Raw genomic sequence first — 27,137 nt, forward strand, 5'->3', positions numbered from 1 at the left:
AACCCCTTCATATGCTGCCAATATCTCTTTCTCAGCTGGGGTATAGCAGGCCTTGGATCCTCTGTATCCCCGACTCCAAAACCCTAGGGCTCATCCTTGAGTCTGCCCCCCTGGTGCTTTCTGCCAGAGGCTCCAGGTAGGGCCATTCTCCTGTCTGGGGTGTAGAGCACATTTTTTACATCTTGCCCTGCCTGGACTGGCCCAAGGGCTACTGCACGAGCTATCTCCTGGTTAATTTGTTCAGAGGCTTGTCATTGCTCAGGGCCCCATTTGAAATCATTCTTCTTCCAGGTCACTTGGTAGAGAGGGCTTACAATCCAGCTGTAACTTAGAATATGCAATCTCCAAAACCCCACAACGCCTAAGAAAGCTTGTGTTTCCTTTTTGCTAGTTGGTGGGGACATAGCTGTTATTTTGTTGATCACATCCATTGGGATCTGATGACGTCCATCTTGCCATTTTATTCCTAAAAACTGGATCTCCTGTGCAGGTCCCTTGACCTCATTTTGGTTTATGGCAAAAACGGCTTCCAGAAGGGTTTGGACTGTTTTCTTGCCTTTCTCAAAAACCTCGTCTGCTGTGTTGCCCCATAAGATGATGTTACCAATGTATTGCAGGTGTTCCGGAGCCTCACCCTGTTCCAGTGCAGTCTGGATGAGTCCGTGGCAAATGGTGGGGCTGTGTTTCCACCCCTGGGGCAGTCGGTTCCAGGTGTACTGGATGCCCCTCCAAGTGGAAGCAAACTGTGGCCTGCACTCTGATACCAAAGGGATTGAGAAAAACACATTAGTGATATCAGTTGTGGCACACCACTTGGCTGCCTTTGGCTGCAGTTCATATTGGAGTTCTAGCACGTCCACAGGGCAGCACTCAGCGGTGGTGCGGCTTCGTTCAGGCCACAATACCCTACTGTCAGTCTCCACTCTCCATTAGACTTTTGCACTGGCCATATGGGACTGTTAAAGGGTTAGCCAGTCTTGCTGATCGCTCCTTGGCTCTCCAGTCGACAAATCAGCTTATGGATGGGAACCAGGGGGTCTCAGCTGGTGCGATATTGCTGCTGCTGCGCTGTTGTGATGGCAATTGGCACCTGTTGTTCTTCAACCCTCAGCAGCCCCGCAACAGAAGGGTCCTCCAGGAGACCGGGGAAGGTGGACAGCTGCTTCATTTCCTCTGCTTCCAAGGCAGCTATACCAAAAGCCCACCGGTATCCTTTTGGGTCCTTGAAATACCCTCTCCTGAGGTAGCCTATGCCAAGGATGCATGGAGCCTCTGGGCCAGTCCCAATGAGGGGCTTTTGCCACTCATTCCCAGTTAGGCTCACTTCAGCCTCCAGTACAGTTAGCTGTTGGGATCCCCCTGTCACTCCAGAAATACAGATGGGCTCTGCCTGGTGGCAGGAGGGTACACTGTGCACCAATGTCCACTACAACCTTATACTCCTGTGGGTCTGATGTACCAGGCCATCAAATCCACACAGTCCAGCAAACCTGGATGTCCCTTTCCTCCACCTGGCTGGAGGCAGGGCCCCTCTAGTTCTGGTCTCTCATGTTTTGTATATATGAGTCAGGAGTTGCTTCCGCCCTTCTGTTCTGTCTGGAAAAACTGCACTCTGTCTCTGGAAAATGGAGCAGCAATTTTCCTGGAAGAACCCCCTTTTGTGATTGTTTTTTTTTGCAGATCACATACCTGTGCCTCTAGGGTCACGGTAGGTTTTCCATCCCATTTCCTCATGCCCTCTCCATGGTCACGCAGGTAAGACCGTAGGGTTCCCCATAGTGTGTGCTCTCTAGATCCTCTCTCTTTAGCAGAGGGACATTTGCTTGTAATAGCTGAGATACTGGTCTGTACAGGTGGGGAGCAGGATCTATCCTTTTGGAGTTGCCAGAACTCCCGGGACAGTTTCTCCACAGCTGAGATGAGGGAGGAAGAGAGACTTTCTTCGTATTCCCGGAGTAGGCAAGCCACTTCATCCACCATTGGTCCCTCTTCATCTTTCTGGTTCAGTATTGCCAACGAGTTGGCATATGATGCTCTGTACCAACTTCCACCACATGGGTCGTGTGCACCGAACATTATCTGGGTCTTTGGATAACTGCTTATTGTTCAGGTTATCATAAATCATCTCCAGCACAGCTAATTCCCTCAGGTGCTGGATACCTCTCTCCACAGTGGCCCATTTACCTGGGCAATATACGATGTCTTCCTTGAAGGGATGCCTTTTCTTCAGACCTGACAGGAGTCGCCTCCAGAGGCTGAGGGCTTGTGCCCCTTTTCCAATTGTTTTGTCAATACCTGCTTCATTACAAAGCAAACCCAGCTGTTTGGTTTCCTTACCCTCTAGTTTCAGGCTACTGGCCCCATTATCCCAGCATTGGAGCAGCCAGGTGACGGTGTGTTCGCCTGGATGACAGCTAAAATCTTTTCACGTATCTCACAGCTCACTCAAAGATAAGGACTGGGTGGTTTCTGGATTGTTTATGAGTTCTTCCTTTTCCTCCTGTCCTTCATCTTCCATTTCTAAACAAGCCGACTTTTGCTTCCAAGGTTTCTTCTTATGTATAGAAGCAACTGATACCAGCACGGGTTGGTTTCCTGGTTCAGCCGCAGTGTCTGTCGCCAGGGTATGAGTAGCTGCAGTGCCTGCTGTGGGAGTTGAAGTAACCGCAATGCCTGTCACTGGGGTTTGAGTAGCTACAGTGCCTGTCACGGGGGTTGGAGTAGCCGCAGTGCCTGTCACCAGGGTTTGAGTAGCTGCAGTGCCTGACGCAGGAGTGGACCTCTGGATGGTATTCATAAGTAGTTGTTTAACCCTGAATAGGACCTGAACCATATTCAGGTGACATAGCAATAGGAACATGCTGGTTTGAACATCCCAAGGATATTCATAATTCTCAAGAGCTGTTGTAATTAGCCTGGAGAAGAAGGGGAGGATGGAGGAAGGTGTCTCCCCTATAGGTTGGCTCTCCGAGAAAAGTAAAAAGTATAATTATTAATAATTTCCAATAGATGGCTCCTGAAATACAGAGGTGATGGCAATGCTGAGTACAAATACGAGATTGATCCCATGACCAACAATTTTGCCATAGCATAAGCCAGTATTACACAGTACAGCAAAGCAGTAACCTTAATCCACCTGCCAGAGGTGATAACCAGCACCACAGGGAGTGCATACGGCAGGCAAGGTGTTACATAGGACAACAACTCTGAGAGCAAATAAATCAACATTGCGACCAGTGACTATTAGACTAAAATAATGAATGCTTATCACAAATTAATTTTAACATGCCCTGGGATATTATACCTTGAACATGAATTTTTGCTTGTCTTATGAATCTAATGTCATTGAACTGTTCTAGATTGGCAACACAGCAGAATGACAGCCAGTGAGAAGCATTCAATATCTGCTGTACAGAAAACGGTGTGTTTTCTTTGGTTCAGCCTTATCAGTATATCTACCCTGGGTAGGATCAATTAATCTAGAGGGGTCTGCTGTACATAGACTTCTTGATCTTTGATCTCTGTAATTCCTGTCTATGGTGTCAGTGCCCTTAGCTGTGGTCTAAAAACAGGCTGAAAAAGAAGAAACTCTCTTAACTACTTAGAAACTGAATACAGGCTACTGACCCACTTTAAGGAATAAAAGCAATTTTGACATACCACTGCCTGAGATAGAATGCACCTTAAAGTGGAGGGCTTTTTGATGGTCTCCAATGTTGGTAACCTGTTGGGAGCTGCCTGACCAACTTTATCATGTCTACCCATCATATTGTGTCAAGAAGATAATAAAATATACAATTTTAACAATATTACATTCCCCTGGACTGATTGTTGTAACTGTTGGAAAAACACGATGGGGATTTTAGGACATCTGCTCAATTAGGAATGGAAAGGATATGTCCAGGAGATGGTACTGTATTATACCCACATTGTGGAAACATTGGAAGACACTTGTGACTAAAAGGTAAAAGGCAATATAAATAGCTACCTGAGCCATTCTGCTTCCAGCTCACGCGTGTAGTACTTATGCTGTACTTCGATTAGGGAGAGGTGTGTCCTGTGGATGCATATTAACAGAAAACAGTAAATTCCTCATTCCATATTGAAGTTCAGTGTTTCTGACAGGCTTGTGATTGATGGATAAATTCAACTTCTCAGGTACTGGTAGGAAGTAGTGTAAAGTGCAACTCAGTTAAAGAATGGCTTCTTCCTTGACTATTCATATTGGAGAAACGTTAAATTGGAAGTAACTAATCAGGTCGCTTGTCAATAAATCCCTTTGTCTCATCAAAAAAAGTGACAGACCTAGGCTGCAATGCAGTGAGGTGTTTGAGGTTGTTCTCCACTGGAAAGAGCTCATTTGATTTATCTTGGGCTTGCAAGGCCCTTTCACATTTGCATCATAGTGATGGTTCATGGTCTCCCTTATCAGTCATTTCCTACAAGTGAGCCCTGAGTCTCTGGCAGAAGTTCTTGCACTAGTCCTGAGTGAACAATCAACCTTGGGGCTTTTTCTGCCATTTGACTTAATTTGGCTGTGCAGATGCCTTTGCAGTTCAGGGTGTTTACATGCTCCGCAGCACTGAACTGGAAGCTATAGAGTTTAGGTTGCAAAGACACTGAAGGTGGCCTTGTACAGAGCTGACAGTGGTCCGGGAGGTTTGGCTTGGAGTCTCAGCCAATAAAGCCTTATCAGGCCTGAGTCAGCACTGCCATTTTACTTAGCAACTTGATGTTTCTGGTCCAAATTGTGTGTTTGTTTTTCACTGTATGTCAGTGAAGTTCTTCCTCTTATTGTCACTATTTATCTACCTAATAATAATGATACAAAACTCCATACCTGTCTCAAGCTACAGATAGGAAGTCACCTAATCCCTCTTAACTTGTGCTGATGTTTCCAGCTGGGTGTGGTAAATCTTGTATCAAAACCAAGAGAAAACTACTTTTTTCTCCTTTTTTCATACATTTTGTCTTGCTTCTCACGTATGATCTTATAATGGCCATCTCTGTCTTCACTTAAAATAACAGAGCAGGCTGAAAAGAGAAAACAAAAGTATAAATTAGCACAAAAAAAATCAAGGAATGTCTTATCTAAAGTAAAATAAGATTTCAAACAGTCACACATCATTAAGATCCCTAATGCATGTAGACCAATCTGAATTGTTAGGGAAAAGTTTTTCTAGGACTCTGTTACTCAGTGGTTGTACATTCAGCAATACAGATGATGTTCATAAGGCCATTAAACTTTCTTTGAACACCCTGTTTTCCACTTCTTTGGTAAAATCTCTCCCAATAATGTTTTTGCTAGAGAAAATCTGAGTCTTGTAGAAGGATTGAAATTAAATTTTAAATTAAATCTGTCACCTTTTTTCAACATCTGTAAAGCACGACAGTACTCCAAAAACACACACATTGCATCTGTATGTATTAGCTCACAGATCTGTTAGCACTTTTTTTCTTGTCCGTGTCATGTGATGTCCAGTGGACTCTAAAATATACTCTACTGCGGCTTTACGTAAGATAATATTGCTGTCTCTCGCATGTGAATTTAGCAGTGTTGTGTTAGCTTGTCTCCAGGGTCTTTACTTTTAGGAACAGAACAAAGTGAGCACACAAAAAAAAGTTGGAAAGGGTTTTTGTTTGTTTCTTGTCAAAAGCATTTTGCAGCCAGTAGTGTGGGTGAAAAATATTTATGCTGCGGTCTAGGACTTGGTTGAATCCCAATCTTTTTGGCCCAAGTCTGGGAATTTAGGATTATGCCTTTCCACCAAGGAAGCATGAAGAACACTGTTGTTTTTACTGATGTCCAAAACCAATGAATGCAGGATGGGGACAGCACACTTGTGATGCTCTTTTACAAGGGATTAATTTTCTTTCCATTTATAAACAATAATGTTGAGCTTTTTCATCATTTAGAAAGCCAAAAGAAAGTGAAAGAAGGAATGAGTATTGCCTAAATAAAGATTTGAGACGTATTAGAAACAGGCATCAGGGTTGAATTTGCAGTGGATACTTTTTTATCTGTAGAAGATAAATATGTTGCTAAAACTATCATAAAGGTTCATAGAGATCTGAAGAATAATGCAAGTAATGATGGCAATGCATGTGCTAATTGCGTAATTAAAGATATATGTTCCTTATGTTGTGCTGGTGAAGTACACCGAGCTGATCTACTCCATGCAGCAATGAGGGCTGGATGCTGTTTGGATCCCTACCTCTGCAGACGCGTGGGCAGAAGAGCCAGCAGCATCTCCGTCTGAGCATGTGGTTGTGTGGAGGAGAAAGTGAGCAGCTGCTGGGCTTCCGTGCTGTCCTCCCTGCTGGTCCCGTCTCTTCTAGGCCAGTCTGGCAGGCTGGGTGGAAGCAGCCGTGTACTGTGAGAAGAATTGCTCTAGTTCTGTTGTACTGGGACTCCCTTAGGAGCCCTTCCCCATTTGGGATGCATGATCCTGGGGATAAGGCAGTGTTCCAATATGTGTCATAAATAAGAATTGTATCCTTCAGCCCTTTTCTTATTTCCAGAGCCAAAGTCAAACAGAAGAGTATGGAAGGCTCTTGAAAGCTACACATAAACTTTACTTTCTGTTCTTCTCAGTTCCAGTGTGCCCTAAGTCTGATGAGTGACCACAAGCTGCCATATAGGAGAATTCCCCTAGGAGGCTGTGTTTATGCAATCCAACTACTTTATCCAGCCACAGCACCATTCCCAGATCCCTTTCTCAGTACTGTTTCATTGTGGTAACCAGGACATGCTGGCTGGCTGGCTGCTTTCCTGCTTAGTAAAAGCTACAAGCATTTTCTCCTGAATTACCCTTCACATTGGACAATTACCAGGACTTTGGGCCTCAAAAGTATTATAGCATAGGAAATTATCATGGCCAAGACCTTGTGAAGTTTCCTGGCCTCTAGAGGACTCTCCACTGGGAAAATTAGGAGAGACTCGGAAACAGAAAAGACAACCAAATTCAGTTTACAAAGTAGGGAATAAGGCATGTGGCAGGGAGACAGAAAGAGCTTCTGGGAAGAGGAATTTCACAGGGTCTGGTCTTACATGAGCAGAAGGGAGCCGACTGGCCCTGCATACCCCATATTTCACGCTGAGGAACTTGCAGCAGAAGTCTGGCTTAAGTGGAAGTATACTGGAGGCAGCCTGTTTCTGTGCAGTTCCCTGGCCAGGTTGTTGCCGTTCAGACACAATTTGGATAAACATCTGGGATTGCATTTTCTTTTCCAATTAAAACTCGAAATCGCTCAATGTTTGCCTGGGCAGTGCAGTTCCCTGCCACTGAAGTTATTGTTAAGTTAAGCACATCAGGCAGGAAAAGGCACTCTGGGTTAGAGGGTTCAGGAGTCTGCTAGCAGTCTGGGAGAGGACAGCTGAGCAAAAGCACCGTTTTGTTAGATTTGGCCTATTGCATTCAGGACAGTTGTTGCTGTGGAGCACATCAGGGCAGGTCACCTTGGAAAGTTTTGCTTCTGTTGTCTGTGATTGTCTTTGATAGTCATTTGAGGTTTTGATGGTTTCCTTCCATTGAAGTTATGTTTACTCAGTCCAGGGATAGTCAGAGCTCCTCATTACAGTTCCTGAAGCTAAAACCATGCCTGAACGGCAGTACATATTACATGCTGAGCGCTCTCTCTTGCAGTCCAATGTTTGGCATACCGCAAGGACAGGAACAGTTTGCAGACTGGTCATCTGTTGCTAGCAACTGCCTGGATAGGCACAGCCAAATCACGTGCCTTTGTTCTGGTTTTATGAGAGGGGAAGGAACTGACCCCACTGAATATTTGAGAAAACAGCAGAACTGTTGCTTATTGATCCTTCTGCTGTACCCTCTGGGTAGGGGAAAGCAGGGTATCTCTGGAGCTGTGCCTACCTGGCAGAAAATTAATACAGTGAAGTTGCTACCTCCATGCCTGATTTTGGACTGAGCCAAAGGAATGCTACATGATTTTCATATAATTGCTCAATAAAACAGTGGCAAAGTTAGGAAGAAAACTCATGAATCCTGATTCCCAGGTCCTGGCATTATGCACTGTGAAAAAGTCCTTTATATATGTATTGATCTTTAGAAGCAAGATCTGATGCCAGCTAAGTATAGCAGGGCTTGAGATTTGGAGAGTGTACTCTTTCCGGGACTTGTCCACTCCCCTGTTTCTCCTCTGTTCTTAAAAGATTCTTAGTTTTTGTTTCTATCTCCTCCTTGTGTTTGTTTTCCTTCCATTTCTTTCCTTTGCAAGTATTGAATGTCTCCTCTGGGAGTAAGCCTAGCCACATGTGCGTGCAATGATGGTTTATTTTTATTGGAGTCATTGCCTGTGACTGTTATTCATTACTATAGGAAGAACTGCACCAACAAACTGTTCTGAGAGCTTTTTTTTTTTTTCTGTTGTAAAAAGTCCTGTTTTGTCCATAGCCACTGAAAGTATCTACTGCCATCATGAGACATTGAAAGTTTGGAGCTTGGACACTGGTACTGCCTCCTGAATGTCCTGTTGTGTCTGGTGCTGCAAAGCAGAATCTCAGCTCCCTTGCGTGTTGTCTCTTTAGGTCAGCTTTTCAACCATCTGCTACCTAAGCAACTCAGTTGGCCTCTGCTTGGGGAAGAATTTGTGGTTGCACAAAGCTGGTGCAGTCACTGACTACTGTTGTGGCCTCTTACGATAATAAAGGGTACAGCCAGAACACCACCAAACAAGGCCCGCCTGGGATGAAATGGCTGACTCAGAAAAGGCAAGTCGAAAGTGGTTTACAATGCTTTTATCTCACTTCACTTCTAGTCTTCGCACTGGATAAGTAATCAGCAGCCCTACTTCCTTACTTTTATTCTCAAGTTATCATACGTTCTGTGTCACTCTGGGCATCTCCCATGTTTAAGGTCATGTAAAGAATTCCTGGTACTTCTTTAAGATGAATCTATAGCATAAATAATAACATTATCGGTAGTTAAATTAGGAGCATATGCTTAGCATGCATGTAAATCAGAGCTTAGAGATGTAAGCAGCCTAAATAATTTCACATAAGAAATACAGCAATGTAAAATCAATTAATATTAATTAACCACTTCTGAGGTCAGAGTGGAGCACGGTGAGGGAAGGTGAGTGACCTGCCTAGGCTTACCCAACAGAACATAGGATCTCACCCTAAAAGTTAATGCTAGGATAAAACAAACGGGCAAGAAGTGATATTGCATAGGTTTGTGATATCTAGAGATTTGTTTTGAAAGTTTCAGAATCTCTGCTTCCCACTGGCACTGACTCGTAAAATCAAAAGTAATCTGTCAGAATTTGGCTGAGAAGGTTTGATCTCTTTCACATTAGTTTACATTTGTTAATATAAGTGTTATGCTGATATTTCATGATTGAGATTTCTTTGAATTCTTTATCCCATGCTGAATCCATCTCATGTTTTCCCTCAGGCTTTTGAAGGCTTTTCCTTCACTGATTTTCTTACTCAAAGCAGTGTCCACTGTTGCTGTTTCCCCTGCAAAGCTGTCTTAAATGCATCTGCATTTCTCCCCCCCTCCCTTTTTCTAAAGGCGAGAGACAGGGACTTCTTGGCTTTGCAATCTTAGTGATGTTTTTTAATATATGGAATTTGTATGCACTGCACTAAAAGAAAATAAACAGATGTGCTGCTACATTTTGGGGGGTGAGACAACAGCAGGATGGTCAGCTGCCTTTTGAGTTTGTTCATTTTGCTGTTGTTTCCAGATGTGTGCTAATGAACATTTTTAGGATGCACACAGAAACTCTGCTTGCCTACTTTTCTGCACTAATTGGTTTGGATTTACGGAATGCCTCTCATAAAGTATCTCTAGCTGCCATTGTTGCTTTTCTATAAAGTAGTAGAGAGGAAACTCATTCCTAAACAGTTTCCTCTGGACAGGATTTTCTTGGGGGTGAAGGAGAGATACAATCCGTTTAAATTGCTCTATAAAGAGTTTTATTGAGTTGTGGCCCATTAACCTGGCCTTGATGAAAACCTTTTCAAACAACTGGACTTCAGGGAACTACATCTCTCAGGTGCTATGCATGGCAAAAATGAAATGATAGTTCCTAAGAAATAATTTTAATTCAAATTGTGGTTTTTTAAAATTTGTTTTACATGTACAAAAGTGGTAGGGACTCCACATCTACTCCCAGTACTGGGGCATGTTTGTAGCCCCATCTCTTATTCTTTGCTCTCTAGTGCTCAAGACATCTTCAGCTTTCCCTGTGTCGATCCATCAAGTTTGGTTTTACCAAGGAGAATTTGTGTGGGGTCTAGATTAGAACAGCTGAAGGATGACTGCATATATCTCTTTTCCCCTCTTTATTCCCAATCATTGTCCAGCCTGTAGCCTTTTCTACTGACACCAAGCATACAGGTGCTGCTGGGGCGGCTGAGCTTTCTTCTGCTTCAAGGGGGAAAATCTGCACAGAAAGCTTTTCCTTGCAAGAGGATTTTGAGGAAGATTCAAAGCAGGGGATAATAATTTCCATAAGAAAACACAGGTCCCTGATAAACTCAAACAACCTCTACAGTAATTTGCTTGTGAAGGCAATGTGATTTGATAATATCTTACTCAGATTTTGATACTGATATCTGCTATACAATCTTTAGGAACGTATTTAAGTTCTGAACTTCTATTTACCCAAATGCATAATGGGGATATTTTTTCCCCACTCTTGTAAAGCCTTTTTAAAATCTACCGATTAAGTACCATTTACAAGCAAAATGTTGTTTTACCAAGAATCGTTTGTGGTGGGAGATCAGTAAATTGTTTATGGGTATATCCTGTGAGCTTAGTAAATGATTGCAGGATACCTCAACTACGTTTTTTCACCAGAACACTGCAAACGTATTAGGGTCACTTTTTGTTTCTGCAACAAGGCGCAGTTATCTCCCCAGATAAATCAGAACCTGTTGTGAGACAGAAGCCTCAGAGAGCTCCAAGGCCTAACAAGCATTAGTGTTTGGTGGGAACTGGCAGAAAACACAACCATTTTTTCTCCTGCCTTGTAAAAAGCTGTCCTATCACCCCGAAGGACACCTCTACATGAAGAGGGAGCAGGGAACAACTGGTATATTGCTGTGTGAAGCCTTGATGCCACTGTGGTGTTAGTGCCTGTTAGGGAACTCTTGGTTCTCTCTTCGGGCACCTTTCTGGTGGGCTGGAGGCAGCATGACCTGTGGGACTGGCAAGGAGAGCTGGCCCTGGGATCTGGGTCGCAGCTCCTGCTCAACAGTGAATGATCTGCAGAATAAGGACTTCTGCTTTCGTTTCTAGAATATATCAAATTGCTGCACATAGGGCCCAAGAAGAACCAGAAGGGAGGGCAGAAAAACAGTTACGAGGTCTGCTGGGATATCTGATGCAAAATCAACTTTGTTGTTTTCCTTACTGGCTTTTTCCTGGGCTCTGTTGCAGCTGAAAAAACAACCCTTCTAATCTACAATAAGAAGGGAAATTCTGGCATGAAGATTGTCCACCCAGACACTTGGCACAATTAGGGGAGAGATTTGTTTAGCTTAGCACTGATTTTATTGGTACGTGAGTCTAAGTGAACCTTGAGAGATAGTCTTTTCCCTGTTGAATGACACTGTCGATATGTAGGTTTCCTTCTCAATTCTCAGCTGTGCTCTTCTGAGTTAACATGGTGTAAGTGAAGAGTTCTTCCAAAATGCACCAACTATTAGCAATGATTGTTTACAACAATTGGACAATAGTAAGAATTAGCAAAAAGATCCCAGCAAGCCAGTGTTGTTTCAGTAAGGGCAGCAAGCATAGTGAGAGCCAGACTTCTTTCACAGATCTCACGTATTTGGTAATTCCTCAGTAGATCTGAATTCCAAAATATGTGTTGGCTGTAAATGTGGGTTGTGTTATTCATTCGGTCCTTAGTGCACGTATACATATTTTGTCAGTACACACGATGAGATAAGGTAAATCTAGCAGAAAAGGAAATCTAAGGAAAAAATTAACACAGAACAAAGTAAAAAGAGAAGAATCTGTTCACTGATAAGAAGAAGCTGACATACTGTAAAAGAAGCTTCAAATGGTTTCACTCATGTTCCTCAGTCATTGCTAAGAATGAATCTCTTGTAATAGTCTCAGTAAAAAAACGGAATAAACTGGATGCCTTTCCAGTCTAAACAGAAATTACATATTAAATGTTAATGCAGCTGATTTCATTGAAATGTTGTACTCCATGACTTAGGTTAAAACCATTAGTTTTCCATTACGAAATCGTATTTTTGTTACTATGTGAGAGCTCCCAGCTCAGTCAAGATCATCTTTGTATTTCAGCGCTTGGTAGTTTATCATCCCGGCATTTTGATAACTAATTTGATATAAGACTCTGTCTCCTTCATCTTCTTTACTTGTTTTTGGCAGAACACTGCCTTGATTTCTGGTTATCAGACTACTTCTGAAAGTCCATCCAATACATTTTCCAATTCATCGCTTTCTTTGTTATTGACAGGGGATGTAGTCCCAATAATTAGTATTTTCTGCTGGGCTTCTGCAATCAATTTCTGTGATTCATCTCTTCCGTAAAGCTTATAAACAATACACTGTATTAATAAAAATGCTTTCCCTAATTAAAAAACAAACTTTAATGTATGTTTTTTCTGCTGTCATCATCAATTCTCCGTAAGCCTTTTGTTTCGCTACTGCTCTGCCTGTCTCCCATTTATCTTCCTTTATCTAATCTAATGGCATCTATCCAGTTGCTATTCACTTTTCATCACAGTGATATATTTTCTCTTCCATAGTACCTTTGATACTTAACGTGCCTCATGGCAGAAATAATTTTTCAGTTGTTTAATGTTTATTCTACATTGTTGTCCAATAATAAATAATTATTACAAACCTCCTGGCAGGGAAATGTGATGCTAGAAAGGAAAGAAAGGAAACTAAGATGTGACCATTTCTTAAAGTTAGGACTTCTCAAAACTTAAAATAGCTTTGATTTTTACTTCTCTCATCCATCTATATCATTCACACTTTAGTAAGCAGCGTAAGAATAACTGCATCTGGATTTTATATTCCATTCCAGAAACTCATGGGTAGCTCATGGATAGTATTCCAGAAGCATCATGGATGGGATGAATTAGAAAGACTCAGTGCCTTTTCATCATTTCTCTATGTCTATTTGCTATTTATTTCACCATTTAAAAAAAAAAATTTGTAATCTGAATGCCTATTAACTTCTTTAGACTATTATTTACCATTCCTGTTTACTCATCTCAAAATGTGTGCTCCTTTTGGTGAAACTTTGACTGCACTGAAGTGTCAGGAGGACAAAATTTCTGGTGAGGCATGGATTTCATCTTTGATTCCTTGATTTTGGTAGTCCTCAATTTAGACTTCCACATCATTTTCTTTCCTTGATCGGTATGTTTTCTATGTTTTCTAAGGTCCTTGTGTGTGCATAAGAACCTACTCTGTGTTGGCTATTCCATCCAGAGGATGGTTTGCAGTGACATTTATGGTTTTTTCTCTTTGGTTGAAACACAAATCTAAATACATATTTACTTTTTTTTAATTAATGTAGTTTGGTGTTATAAAAAAGGATTCTGTGTACTCTATCTGGTTGTGAAATATGCAATCATACTTTAAAGGTTATTTTTCTTTGTAAGCAAACATTCGGGATAAAGCAATACATTTGAATATTATGAGCTATTCCCATTTCGCTGAAAAGGAAGCTAATTCTGAGCCTCAGATGTAACTGTGCAGCAGCAGCAGCCTTTTAGAGGGGCCCTGTGATGCGCTGCTGAAAGGATGTGATTTATTATATTTTTTCATTGCTATACTTAGTTATATACATATTGTAACTGCATAAAAATGTAGTAACAGAATGTACATAGGGTTATTTGAATGTCTATCTGTTTGCACGTACAGCTGTGTTTAGTGCACATGCATATATAGGTTAGTATTCATGTGCATAGCACTGCACAGAATGCCAAAAATTTGACCTTAGACATCAGATTTGTAACTGTTTCACTTTGGGCCTTTCCGATTAAACATCCAGCTGTTGTGGGAGACTCTGTAGCTGAGCATTTGCACAGTTTTTCCACCCCATCCTCTCCCTCCTGTTGTCAGAGCGGAGGGAGCATGCGAAGCACCGAGACGGCAGGCACTCTGCTTGCCTCCTGGCAGAGTCCCCCTCCTGCTGCGTCAGTGGGAAGCACTGGCTCTGGGGATAACAACAGGCAAGGGAATTTGGGTTTTGTCAAGGTGCGTCACGGACGTGGGATGTGACCTGCCCCTCCTTTCTCCAGAAGTTCTTTCCAGAGAGAACAGTAATTAACATGGAAGAGGGGAAAGTGCTAGCACAGCAGTTTTCCTGCTTGCTGTAGTTCTCAAAGGTTGTATCGCATCCTGAGGTGGTTTTGCCAGCTTCATATGACTGGAAGGAAAACATTGACATTTGGACTGGTCTGATGTTCTCCGGCTGTATTTGCGGTCTTTATGTGCCTGACTTTATTTTTTGCTGTCTGAAGAAGGGAGACTATGTTTGGTTTAAGTTCTGAAAACCATAAAAGTGTTAGGTAGCTGGGGGTAGTAATGGTTATGTTTGGAGAACCAGATACAAGGATTTTGTTTTTTCAGCCTGTATCAGAATCAGATGAGAAAGATTTGCGAGACATCTAAGCACGGTCCTGTTTGCAGACTGCATACACATAGAAAATGAAACCTACCTACTATACGGAGACCCTTACCATTTAAAGTGCTCCAGGGAAGTCACACAAGCCTGATTCTGCAGCAGAATTTGCTGCCAAATCTTCTGGTTACACGAGGACACTGCAGAGCTGAAACTGCTGGTGCTTGGTATTGTTAACCTTACACTTAGGAATAAACGTCCCAGTCCTGTATATCTATGAAGTGATTCAATATTGTCTGACTTTTCAGTGAAATGTGAGCAGTTTTGGTGAGCATGAACCTCCTCATTTTTCTGTAGTCTCTCACGGCTTTCATAAAACCTGCTCGTCGTTTCCCTGCTGATCGTTAAGCACCACCAACCGAAATTCATATGCCATGACCCTATGCTTGAATGTTTGGCAGAATTAGGGCATGACCTTTGGAAATAACGGGGGGGGTTGTAACTCCATTTGAAATCAGCAGCATCTGTTGGTGCCCCACACCTCTAAAAATCAGATTGTTTCTGTCTGCACATGTAAGAAGTCGTATTTGGAGGTATCCGACAGAGGGCTGCCTGCTTTGGGCTGAGAGGGTGCGGTATCTGACAGGGCTTTGGAAATGTAGGCCCCGAGGTGAGCAACAGTCCCGCAGCACGCTGCAAGGCAGGCCTCACCGAGGGCTGAGACGAAAGGGAGGGAAGTCAGTGGGCCTGCCCTGCCTGCCCAGCAGTCGTGGCCTGGGTTCTGCCATACCCTATGCTTGAATGTTTGGCAGAATTAGGGCATGACCTTTCGAAATAACAGGGGGTTTTGTAACTCCATTTGAAATCAGCAGCATCTGTTGGCTGCTGCGCTGGCTAAGGGGGAGCTGCCTGCCCAAACCGTGCCCACAGGGGGCAGGGAAGGTGGGAAGGCTCTTCCATGGTGCAGGGCCGCCACTGGGAAGGCTGGTTTCCCGTTCCCAGCCTTTTCTAGCTGTTGAAGAGGTGAGCAGGGAGAGGCATTCTAGCTCTGTTCAGCAGCTCCGCGCCAGAGACAGAGCAGCAGCACGCTCTTCGCTCCAGCCACGGCTGCCAGTGTCTTCTGTGGGTCCCACATGGGGACCATTGGATCAGCGTTTGTGCTGAACACGCTCTGGGCAGAACTTACTAAATTTATCATTAAAATGTCACTTTCATGCAGGTGACAGAATGGGGGTTATTTTGAGGCAGGCTGTGAGGGAGAGGTCCTTGGCAATGAGTAAAAATCAAACAGCCAAGCAATAAAGCCTGGCACATTTGTGTGAGTTTGCCGCTGCAGATCCCACGTTCCCTACCCTGCTGACTGTCCTGACTTTGGCTGGGATAGAGTTAATTTTCCTCCTAGCAGCTGGAGTGCCGTGTTTCAGATTTAGGATGAGAATAATATTGGTAACCCACTGATGTTTCAGTTGTTGCTAAGTAGTGTTTTACACTACTACACGAGGACATCTCAGCTTCTTGTGCTCTCCCGACCGAGAAGGACAGCTGACCCCAACTGGCTAAAGGGATATTCCATACCATATGATATCATCCTCAGTATAGAAACTGGGGGGACTTGGCCAGGGCAGGGCCATTGCTCAGGGCTGGGCTGGACATGGTTTGGTTGGTGGTGAGCACTTGTTTTTCATTTGCGTCATTTGTCTTTCTTGGGTTTTGTTTCTCTCTCTTTTTATTTTCCTTTTTGTTACAATTTTTCATTTTTCTTTCAATTTAATAATCTAAGTTATTAAAATGTTCTTATCTCAACCCACAAGTATTCTCACTTTTACTCTTCCAATTCTCTCCCCCACCCCATGACGGGGGTGGGGGGAAGAGCGAGCAAGCGAGCGGCTGTGTGGTGCTTAGTTGCCGGCTGGGGTTAAACCATGACACCAACAAACCCACTCCTTTGTCTCCAGAGCTGTGCTGCAGCTCATCTTCCACAGAGGATGGTTCCTCCATAGTGGAGCCAGAGAGCTTGGGATATTTCTAGCCTGACCGTGGCGGGCCAGCACACCCGAATGCTGAGCTAAATTCAATTGCGCTATATACCCTGAGGGAATTCCAGTTCCTATTTTGAAACTCCAAGGACAGGATCCTTAAATAAAGCTTGACTCAGTCATTACCCCTTTTGCGAAAGAGGACATCCAGATAATTGCAATGGCATGTTACTGTGCCTGGAGTGGTGACCCATGGTTGGACCACACTGCTTCCAAGGGCAGAAGAAAGATAGCGGGTGGAGTTCTTAGAGAAGCCAAGGGGGCGCATCTGTGGAATGGCTAATGGCGATTAAAATCGCGTTATGCAACAGCAGTTGCAGTTTTGCTCAGAATTGTGTCCTATCTGCTTTCATGACAGTGTTTCTTTAGGACCTGTGAATCCTTTTAAAATTGCAGCATGATCTCTACATGCATACGAGGGGACCTCAGCTACTTAGAAGTGACAGGGCTAGATCAATAACTACCTTGTTATTTCTGCAGTATGCTATACTACTTCCGGAAATTAAATCCAGTGAGATTATTCTATGGATCTGAGCTCTGATCAGTATGTTATAAAGATGTGTACTTTTATGTTACTTGTTTGTTTTGCAGCTTCTGGTTGCTAAATCCCCTGTTGCTCCATTCTCTGCTTTTTTCTACACCATTGAGAAATCAGGCTTGGTTCTTCAAGGTAAGACCAGAGCATTGATTGTTTTGTCTTTGCAATTAGTATTTCAAGCAGACTGAATGTAGATAACAGCAACTATTGTTGAAAATGGCGTTGTTTATACCTAATTAAAAACCCACACATTTTAACAGTCTGGTTGACAAGGGCAGCCTTCTGCTACGTTCACTGTTTTGGATTATACAAAATTAGTTGTTGCATATTCCTGTGGATCTAAGAATGGGCCTTGAAATTATTAATCAAGGCTCCCTGTTTTCCTTCAGGGTAAAGTAGAATGGTTCTGGCAACATTGCTCATGAGATAGGCTTCTCCAGGAGAAACATGCCCATCTATCATTGCTAACATGCTCTAATAAATGGTTCTTCTTTAGCAAACAGCTTGACATCACTAAGGATACAAGACATTAAGATCTGTTCTGTATTTTTGTGATCATTTTAATGCTAATGCCTCATGGTCTTAAATAATCCTCAAATTCTCTAGGATATGAGGTAGTGTACTGAAAAGCTGGATATTACTACCATGATAGCAGGGAACTAGGGTTCCCTGTGGCCATGTCCTAAATCACGTACTTTCAGACCACAGCAAAAAGGGAAGTTCAGCTCTTCCCTTCTTCTCCCCATACATCCCAGTAAATCTTCCTTTAATATCCTTACTTTTTGACAGACATTCATAGATCAATTTTGTTGAGTTGCTGTCTGTTGATATGCAGCTCCTGATTACTGCATCAATTTAACAGACTAAATAAAACTAGTCAGTGCCTGTTACTTTTTATTCAGAGGATACACTCTGATAGGGAGCCATGGCATTAAGAAAAGTGAGTATTGCTGTTTCTCAGGCTCCAGTGACTGAGAACCACTGATCCCATAAAGCACTATGAATATCTTAAGGTATGTGAACAGTTCTCCTTCTGATTGCCCATTTCTGGCTGTACTAGACCAACGACATATTTACATTTACTAATGACTAAATAAGCTTACATCTCTGGTGATACATAACGTAGGAAAACAAAAGAAACAAAAATGTTTTATGGTGCATTTTTGCTTCCATTTGATACATCTACATAATGATAATGTGGGGGTCCATCCAGTGTTTCCTAAGCCTTGAGATACTATACCCACTGTATTATTAGATGGCATTTGGGGAATTTGATCTGCTTTTATTTTGTACGAGTAGTTTTAAAAAGGCTACAGGAACAAGAAACAATTTTTATTAGTTTAAACTGACACGGCTTGCAAGAGTTGAGTCTAGGCATGTTTTGATTCAGTATAGGGCAGAAGACAAGCTACTTCTCTATCTCAAATACCTTCTGAGTTGCAAGGATGTTTCTGGACATTATAAAAAAAGGCAGACTATTTCCTACTCTGTCCTCAGGCACTAAGGTAGTGAAACTTTGGGAAAGAAAGATTTCCCATTTCAGAAACAGGAAGTATTTTTTCAGAGGGGATCTTTATTTGTTTCAATTATTTTCTGTGAGCCAGGTATATAGCTTTCCAAGGACTGAACCCTACCTTTAAAGAACAAATGGGCCTGGTAACATGTAATGATGGAGAGCAAGACTCTCTGATAGAAGGACAGCACTGTATTAGGTGTGTGGTAATTGCTCTTTTCCCTGTATCCATATGTTTCTGGGGTGCACATTTAAAATATCGTTCACCATTTTTCTAAAAACAGGCGAGATAACAATTTGGATTTCTCTAAGTAAATGCTGTGTGAATACCAGGCATTATTTGTACATTTTGGAAGGCAGCTTGAAGCTTTTTGTGTGAGCCTTTTCTTACTTTCTGACTATACCATTATGTTTCCATTTAGGTATTTTTCTCCAAGATGGGTAGTAACCCATGGGCATGCTCCCCCTGATAATGTGCCCCAGACTATTTTACAGAGACTTGTAAGCACTTACACGTGAGTCATCTCACTGAGTTGTACAAAGTGAATATTGCATGTTCTGATCCCACATTTCAATGATCATTATTTCTGTGGAAAGAGAAAGTGAGCAAATCACCTGGAAATGGCTGTTTTGGATAAGATGCAGAAAGTGGCACCAGGCTGCCTCATGAAAGAGAAGCTCAAGTTTTTAGGAGAGTTGTAGCTGGTGCTTCTTTCCAAAGGGAAGCTGGACGCAAGGTAAGATGTCAGTGAGGCAACTGGCTGCGGGTCAGCCAGTGAGGGAGTGTGTTGCTGCTTGAGGGACATCATATAGCACTAGCAAGTGGAACCTGTCCCACAGCCTGATTGCAAAGGCAGCTTTCCCATTCAGGCTTTGTTGTTTAATTCAGTTGGTGTCAGGAGGTGAGCACATTCAGGGCGGCTGACGGGAACAAGTGGATGGGTGTGGGAACTGGCGAGAAGCAGCAGCTGGCTGAAATGCCCAGGATTCTTTCTTCTTACTCAGGGGGTCCCATCCCGGGACCATTAACCAATAGGCCATAAACAAATTGATATCGGAAAATGTGGCTGGAAACTCCTTGATTAGCAAGGGTGAATGGGGAATGAAAGACAAAGTGAAAGTGTGATTTAACAGTTCCACAAGCAATTTCCATTGCCACCTCTGAGGGATTAGGATGTGTGGAATAGGCTAAAAATGAGGAGGAGCTCCCCCCTGCTTTTGTTCTGTGGGCCGGAGGATAATAAAACGGCGGGAGAGGCAGTGCGGCTAGTTAGGGATTTCACAGGCTGCTATTTGATGCAGTTTAAGGAGCCCTTCTGCTATTGTTGCAGTTAAAATGGGAAGCGGAACTGTTCTCCATTCGCAAAAATCTCCAGCGTCCTCAGGAAGAGGGCTGAGAGCAAAAGGCTATTAAGATGGTAATGCTGCCCCATTTGGAGGAGTGTATCAAAATCCTCTTTGTCAATGTAAATCGCTGCTCTGTTTCCCTGGTATCTTTGCATCTCATGGCCTCAGTGCAAGCGCAGAAGTGTTCAGAGGAGACCCTAGTGAAGGCAGAACTGCTTCTCTTACACTGTTGGAGGAGAGCTCCAGGCTGCCCAAGGGTGCTACAGAGAAAACTTCTTTGCTTTTATAAACTTGAAATGTTTAGGGATGAAAAGAATCCAGTTATTCGTTCATTCTTTTATTTCCACTTGCAGACTAGAGAAATGAAATTTGATGTTTGGAAAGCAAGATTTGCCCATCAGAGATTTAGCAAGGAAAGTCAACCTTCAGCCTCCTTCTTTCATTGCTTCAGTATGCTCCATGTGGTAGAGGGGGTGGAGTGCAACCCCAGAAAAAGTCTCAGGTGCCTTTACATTGCAATACAATGTCATGTAGTATATTGCCATGCTGTACAGTGTGACTCTGGTGAATCTGAACTGTGATTGCAAAATCCAGCCTGACAGCAGATCTCTATTTGCAGAGATCTTAAAAGGAGGAGCAGAAGCCTTAATCTAAGCACCACAAAATATTGAAAGTTTTACTTTCTGCTTGTGTATTCTGTTTAAGGACTTGCTGTTGCTTCCCTAAGTCAAGATACTAGTTAAAGTGAATGAAGTGATACTGTCAAAAAGAGTAACTAACAGTAAAAAAGTTCCAGGTCTACCTGATTAAGGGTGCAAGTTACAAGATGGTTTTTCTCATTGGCCGTGATAAAATTTCTGGTTTGGATTGGAAATTATTAGCTGGTAATTCTGTTCTTAGTGTATCAGTCAGAACAGATTCTGGGCTGTTCTTGCCTAGTTGTAGTTTCATTGAAGCCAAACATAGCACATACTGGCTTAGGCCAGCTGAAGTAGAAGATGCCACTTAGCCATGCACATACATATCCAAAAAGAAGATAGGCTGAATAAGCTGATGTCAGTGTTAAGCTGTATTCTGTGGGCAATTGTCTGAGTCTAGTTTTAGAAGCAGCAGCATTCTGGGGCATAAATACAAGCTAGCAACAGAGCCCAGCCAGTAGCAACTGGTAGCTCAGCTGTGTGTGGAAGTAAGTCTCATTCCATCTTACCTAAGTAAATGCTCTCTGTTACCGAAAGCACAATGATGCAAAAGAAGACAAGGAACGGTGGCTGGTTGCCAATTGGAGAGCCTACTGGGACTTTTCACTGAGTGCTTTAACCAAGTGATTAACGTTGCTCGTCTGAAAGAGCTGAGAAGCACTGAAAACATAAGGCAAGTAACACTAGCAAGCTAGGACATGTGTTTGAGTAATGATTTATTTTCAGTTTCATAGGGTTTAAAGATGGGTGGAATCAGCAGTTATTCCAAACTGGCCTCCTATATATCATACATGTTTCCTTCGGGTACCTGGTAACTTACCTTACACTGAATCATGTCTTCTAGAAAGGCATTTGCTTTTATTTGAAGACATCAAGAATGTGAGTTCCTGGTTTGCCTTGACAGTGTTTTCAAGTTTTAGCTACCTTGCTGCTAAATAGTTGTTCTGTATTTCAGATTAGAATTTGTCTGCCTTCAGCTTTTGGCCTCAGGTCTTTTTATGGCCTTCAGTGCTAAAAAAAGCATTGTTGCCGTTAAATGGTTGCCATTTTGCATGAGTGTACTTGACGTTAAGATTTATCCTGCTATGTTTTATTCTTCTTTTTGAAAGAAAGTTATAACTAACTGCAAATTTAACATCAAAACTTTTGTGTCATGCTGACTGACTCCCCTCACTACCCAAAGGACAGAATACCTTGTATTGCTAAAGGGAAGAGTTTGATTTTTTGTGCCAGCAGGACTAGATGATTAGTTAGTTGATTAATTCACCCTTTCTCCTGCCCTCTTTCCCACTGCACACGTGTCTGTGTGTGTACAACCACGCTCACCTTGCCTGTAATGTCTTAGTGAGGCAGGTAACTTCCAGTCAGTAGAGACAAAAGATATGTGGCACTTGGAATAGAGTGGCTTAGGTTTTAAGTTTCACAGTACTAAGAGGGAAAAGATCTAGGAACAGCTAAATCTTGGGAAGCCTTGGTACATTATGTTTCATTTGTCACTAATGTAATGAAAGAAGCTCATTTTGATCTCAAAACAGCATAGGGTCTGGGTTTGTAGTGCAGCATGGCAAACCATCTCTGAAGTGTTATAACTAATTTATATGGCTGGAGCAAGTGAAAAGTGCCTCATTTTATTTTGTAAAGAAATGCTTTGGTAATGAGTAGTGAGGTAGAAAGGGAATTCTGAAAGAAAGGGCAGCATTATTTGTATTGTATTGTGTGAGTTTGAACAGTGAGAGACAATGATTTACTGCATCAAAAGCTTTTATTCAATTGAAGAACTGTAACTATAAAGTGACCTTTGTCTGGAGCAACATGGATATAATCTGTAAAATGAAGCAGGGTTGTACTTGATGTGTGAATGGATGGAAGACAGATTAATGGGAATAAAGTTGCGCATTGCTATTGAGATGGTAACAGATTTGCAGTGCCACTGGTGATTTCCGGCCCTATTGGAGGGATAAAGATGAACTGATCATTGTTAGGATCTCTGTGGGGTGGAACAGTTTTTGCTGTATTCCCCACAGGACACTGAAAGCTTCATGCTATTTGTAACAGGTTTGTAATAATGAGAGCAAAAAAGCACAAGGTCTAGGTCTATCCTGGCAGTAAGGAATGTGAAAAAAATTAGACTCCCATCATCCCAATGCCAGCAAAATCACTTATACAGATGTAGCTGACATCAATGAAAATGTCCTTTTGTTCAGCCAGCTCATGACATTTTGGGGAATGGGTTACTAAACCTGACCCGGGAATAGCATTTGCTTGGGTGAGGGCATCCTCACTAGGTGGCCTTGTGGGAATCGCTCTACTGCTCTGCAGCAGCATTGGCAAAGCATCGCTGGAGTAGCTGAACTCCATGGCTGTCAAAAGAAGCAGTCTAGAGGAACAAAGCACAGATGGAAAACCAACTAAAAATGGTAATGAAGAGAGGTGGAGGGAAAATATTTTAATTGTGAAGGAAGACTAGAAGCATCTTGGGTTTAGATCCAGTAGAAATAAAACAAACTCTGTTATTTCAATAAAATTACATGTTTCTGCAAACGTGATCTTTCTAGTGGCATAGTAGACGAACAACAGGTTGGTAAAGTTTCTGGCCATACTTCTTGCTGTGAGCTTAATTCATAGGAGGATATTATACTGGATAAGTCCAGTTTAGCACAAAGTATTGAATTACCTGCTTATTTCTGATCATGTGTGTAAAGAAGCTGAAGATACAGTACTGCTTTCTTGCACTGAAAGCCAAACATATCCCTAAATGCTTTGCTAATTTGCAGCTGAAGTGCTAGCATTTAATTTTTCTTAATATAATTTTAAAAAAATTTAGTGCAAGCTATGTGTGGCAAATCTGTTCTCATTTACACAAGTGTGAATCAAAACTAATTTTTTTTTTTAATACAGTGTTGTTAAAACAATGAGCTGAAGAATGCAAGTCTGCATTTGCAAAGACGTTCCCCTATCTTCAAGGCTGGCATAGGCTTCCTGGGCAGAATGGTCTCACTTCAGAGAACTCTTTTCCTTACCAGTCTCTCTGTAATGAATTCCTGATCAAAGTAGGCTGCTCCCACTGTTTTCAGCACAGTGCTAAAGCAAATGGCCTTTTTTCCAAAAGGCTTTTAACATAAGTCTGTTGATTAGAGGTAGTATCTGTGATTTGTGACAGTATATTGTTCTGGGAACTGAACTTGTGGTAGAAGACCAAGACTCTACTAGTGGTTGGCTGGATTTAACGTAGAAGATATTACACCTTTCAAGCTACAGATTTGTAGAATAAGGTCAAATGTACCTCAAATGGACTTCATGTTCTAAAGCGAACAGATTCATGGGTAGGAAGCCAAAAAGTCTGTCCAAACACATGTTTTTTCAGCCAGAGTAAAGTGTCATGCTTTTGTGTGCAGCTTATGAAAGTAAAAGGCAGTTAAGTCTCACTGTGATTTATCCCTTTCTCACATAGGCACAACCAGGGATCTTATGCTATCCCCAAAGGTTATGTCTGTTCTGGCTTCACCACTAGCATGTTCGGTGAAGGCATCACTGCTGTCATTTTATCTTGTAAAACAATAGTTAGCAGTAGAGGACTGTGACCCAAATGGCTTAACCTTGGTAGTACATGCAACTTTTCTTTAGCTGTAGGACTTTATATATTCTCCATGTTAAAATCTTGTAAAATCTCTGAGCATACAGCCTGGTTGCCAAAGGGAAATGCTGGATGCTTTATTGTTCCCTGTGCTGGGGAAGGGGAGTGGTGCGGAGATCCAACAGTTAGCTACAGTCTAAACCTGGAAGTCTCCAGAGTGCAATTCTGTGTAGATAGGCACATTTGAATAGCACTTCATCTAAGCTAGAAAACTTTGCCTGGGGGCGGGGGGAATGTGTGTGTCTGCGGGGGGCTTATTAGCACAGGGATAACACTTTGCAAATAGGGTTCCCGCTGCTTTGGCCCCAGTGCTGTTTTTCTTTGAAACTTGCTCTGTGTTTTCAGAATTAACACACCTAGAACAACCTCAGGTATCTCTGCATCTGATGTGTAGACTTGCCCTGCCTTTAAAACTGGACTAACCACAAATTTAAATGATCTTATCGTATAAGCTTAAATCTGTCTTGATAAGATGGAACAGGAATATATAGCACTTTCATAGAAACAGACACACGTGATAAACCCTCCCAACAAACAGGTTTTTACTTCAAAAGGTTTTTCTCATTATAGTCACTCCCTAAAATTAATAACATTGGGCTGTTACTGTAAAAATATTTTCTGTAATGTTCATTTGAACTTTTAACATAGCGGTAGTGATTCGTGTAGCACTGCTTCTCATTGCTTATGTTGTAATAAAACCAGAATCTGGTCCTTTGTCATTCAGTTCTGTGAAGACCCCTGAAAAAATTGTGAGATTAAATTCCAGGGCCAGATTGAGTTAACCAAGGGTTACAGAGGTGAGAGAGGCAACAAGTTTAGTCAGCAGTTTGTCAGAGCGTGATGTGTCAGCCTCGACTGTTCCTTGGTCTGCCACCTGAATAACCCAAGAGGCTTAGGGCTCAGCTGGGGCAAGGCAGTGCACGCATGACTGCATGGGTGAAGAGGAAGCAAGGCAGATGATGCTGCAATTAACAGTTCAACAAGAGACCTTGTTGCTGAAAAGATTTTACTTTATTGTCCACTGAATCTCATTTTCATTTACCTAGCTTTCCATTACAGTAACAATCTCCCACACAGTCCAACTCCCCATGAAGGTGCACTCTCCAGAAGCAGCGGCAGAGATGTGTAGTGCGACGTTTCTAGAAAATGTTGTGGGACTATTAGAGTGCTATCAAGCAATCTGCAGTAGGGTGATTTCTCAGAGTGCTGTGTGCTGTTCTGGAGACCTCAGCTGGAACATGGCTTGCTACTGAGTGAATAAGCTTAGAATAAGCAGGCTGATGTCCTGAGTCATGAACACTGAGCATTGCACCCCTGAAGATGTTCTGAGTGAGTTTAGGGATGAGACTCTTTTGCTTAGTAGCGTATAGAAAACATCACATTCCTCCTTCAGGCTGTGTGTGTTTGATGAAGGACTTTGGTCTTGAGGCACGGCAGGTGGGAACTGCACGCTACACCTTTTGCTTTCTTCACGCTATCTTTATGCTGTGAGTGAATTATCCAGAACAAGGTATTGGGCAGCCAGGCACATACATTGCAGCTGCGTGTTTGTAGACTGTATCCTGTCTGCTGTGGCCATTTGCTGAAGTTCACAGAGAAGCAGAACATCCTGTTTGCTTAGCTTTCTTTTGTCTGCCCTGTACCAGCACAGAGAGAATATTCCTATATATCTTTTCTTTTCTGCTCTGAAATTGGATCACAGTGCTCATGATTGTGTTCAATAGCTGGAAATGCTGAGGATATCCGATTGCTGAGGTCTCTTATTTTAAACACCACATGCCAGGAAAAGTATGTGGGATCCCACCAGCTTAGCACTGGAGGGTGCAGGATGCATCAACAGGAAAACCAAACAAAACATGAAGTGAAATTCATTTGAAAAGGGAAGGGACTCATATACCACCCATCAGCAGTGTTTAAACTCTTCGTATCCACACAATAGGCCTTTTATTTTCCTTCAGTTCTTCTCAATATGCAAACTATCTTAAATTGATTTTTAGAGCTGCAGCTGTCACTGAAGTCAGTGGGAGCTGTAGGTGCTTGTTACCTTTGAAAATCAAGCCAATGTATTCCAATGTGGTAGCAAAAGCCAAACCCGCTAAATTAGGATGGCTAAAGCATAACTCTGATAGTTCTGTAATGTGATCCCAGCCACCTTCATATTTGATAGAGAGGGCAGGGCCTCATGCAGTGCACACCAGAGCTCAAAGGTATGTTATTTCTTCTTTGCCTTTCAGCCATCCTTCCCCTACAACTTTGTGGCCTTCCTTCATCACTACAGTCCTTCCAGCTGAATAACACTGAATAGGACTCTCCAGGAGTTTAACTGAGCTAACTTTTATTCATCCAGAATACTTTCTTTTCCTTGAGAGACAGGTTTGTTCCTCCTTTTTCGCTCAAATGTGCATAAGGCTGAATGAGTGGTCACACAACTGACCTGTAGCCTCCCACCTACTGTAGAAGGAGTGAGGACGAACAGCCACCCTGTTCAGAGCAGCCGCTGTTTCATTTTTATTTGGAAGATTTGTCGTGCCCTAGGAAAGGTTCCTAAGCAGTGGCTAGAAGTCGGCAAGTCCTGATTTCTCTGGTGTAGATTGAACTAAATTCCACTGTCACATCTGAACACAAGGGGAGAAAGGTGTCCCTCCAGCTGGTCCCAGCTGTCTGGGCTCAGGAAGGACACTGCTTACTGCTGTATCACTCAAAGGCACAGGAAACTTCAGCACACAGACTGAATCTGCAAATTCGAGTCCTCTTCTGGCAGAGGGGGTAAATGAGCTGG

The 27,137-nt window shown here is 42.5% G+C and overlaps 1 protein-coding gene across 1 annotated transcript in view; it reads left to right on the plus strand.

Annotated features, from left to right (window-relative positions):
* The window catches only part of RAD51B (RAD51 paralog B), a 404,049-nt gene that overhangs the window by 256,715 nt on the left and 120,197 nt on the right, over positions 1-27,137 (plus strand). Inside the window, exon 9 of the mRNA XM_009634146.2 lies at positions 17,220-17,298. Within this exon, the coding sequence (XP_009632441.1) occupies positions 17,220-17,298 (79 nt within the window). The remainder of the gene's footprint in view (positions 1-17,219; positions 17,299-27,137) is intronic.

This window comes from Egretta garzetta, unplaced genomic scaffold (assembly GCF_000687185.1).
Source record: "Egretta garzetta isolate BGI_Z169 unplaced genomic scaffold, ASM68718v1 scaffold2, whole genome shotgun sequence".
Classification (NCBI taxonomy): Eukaryota; Metazoa; Chordata; class Aves; order Pelecaniformes; family Ardeidae; genus Egretta; species Egretta garzetta.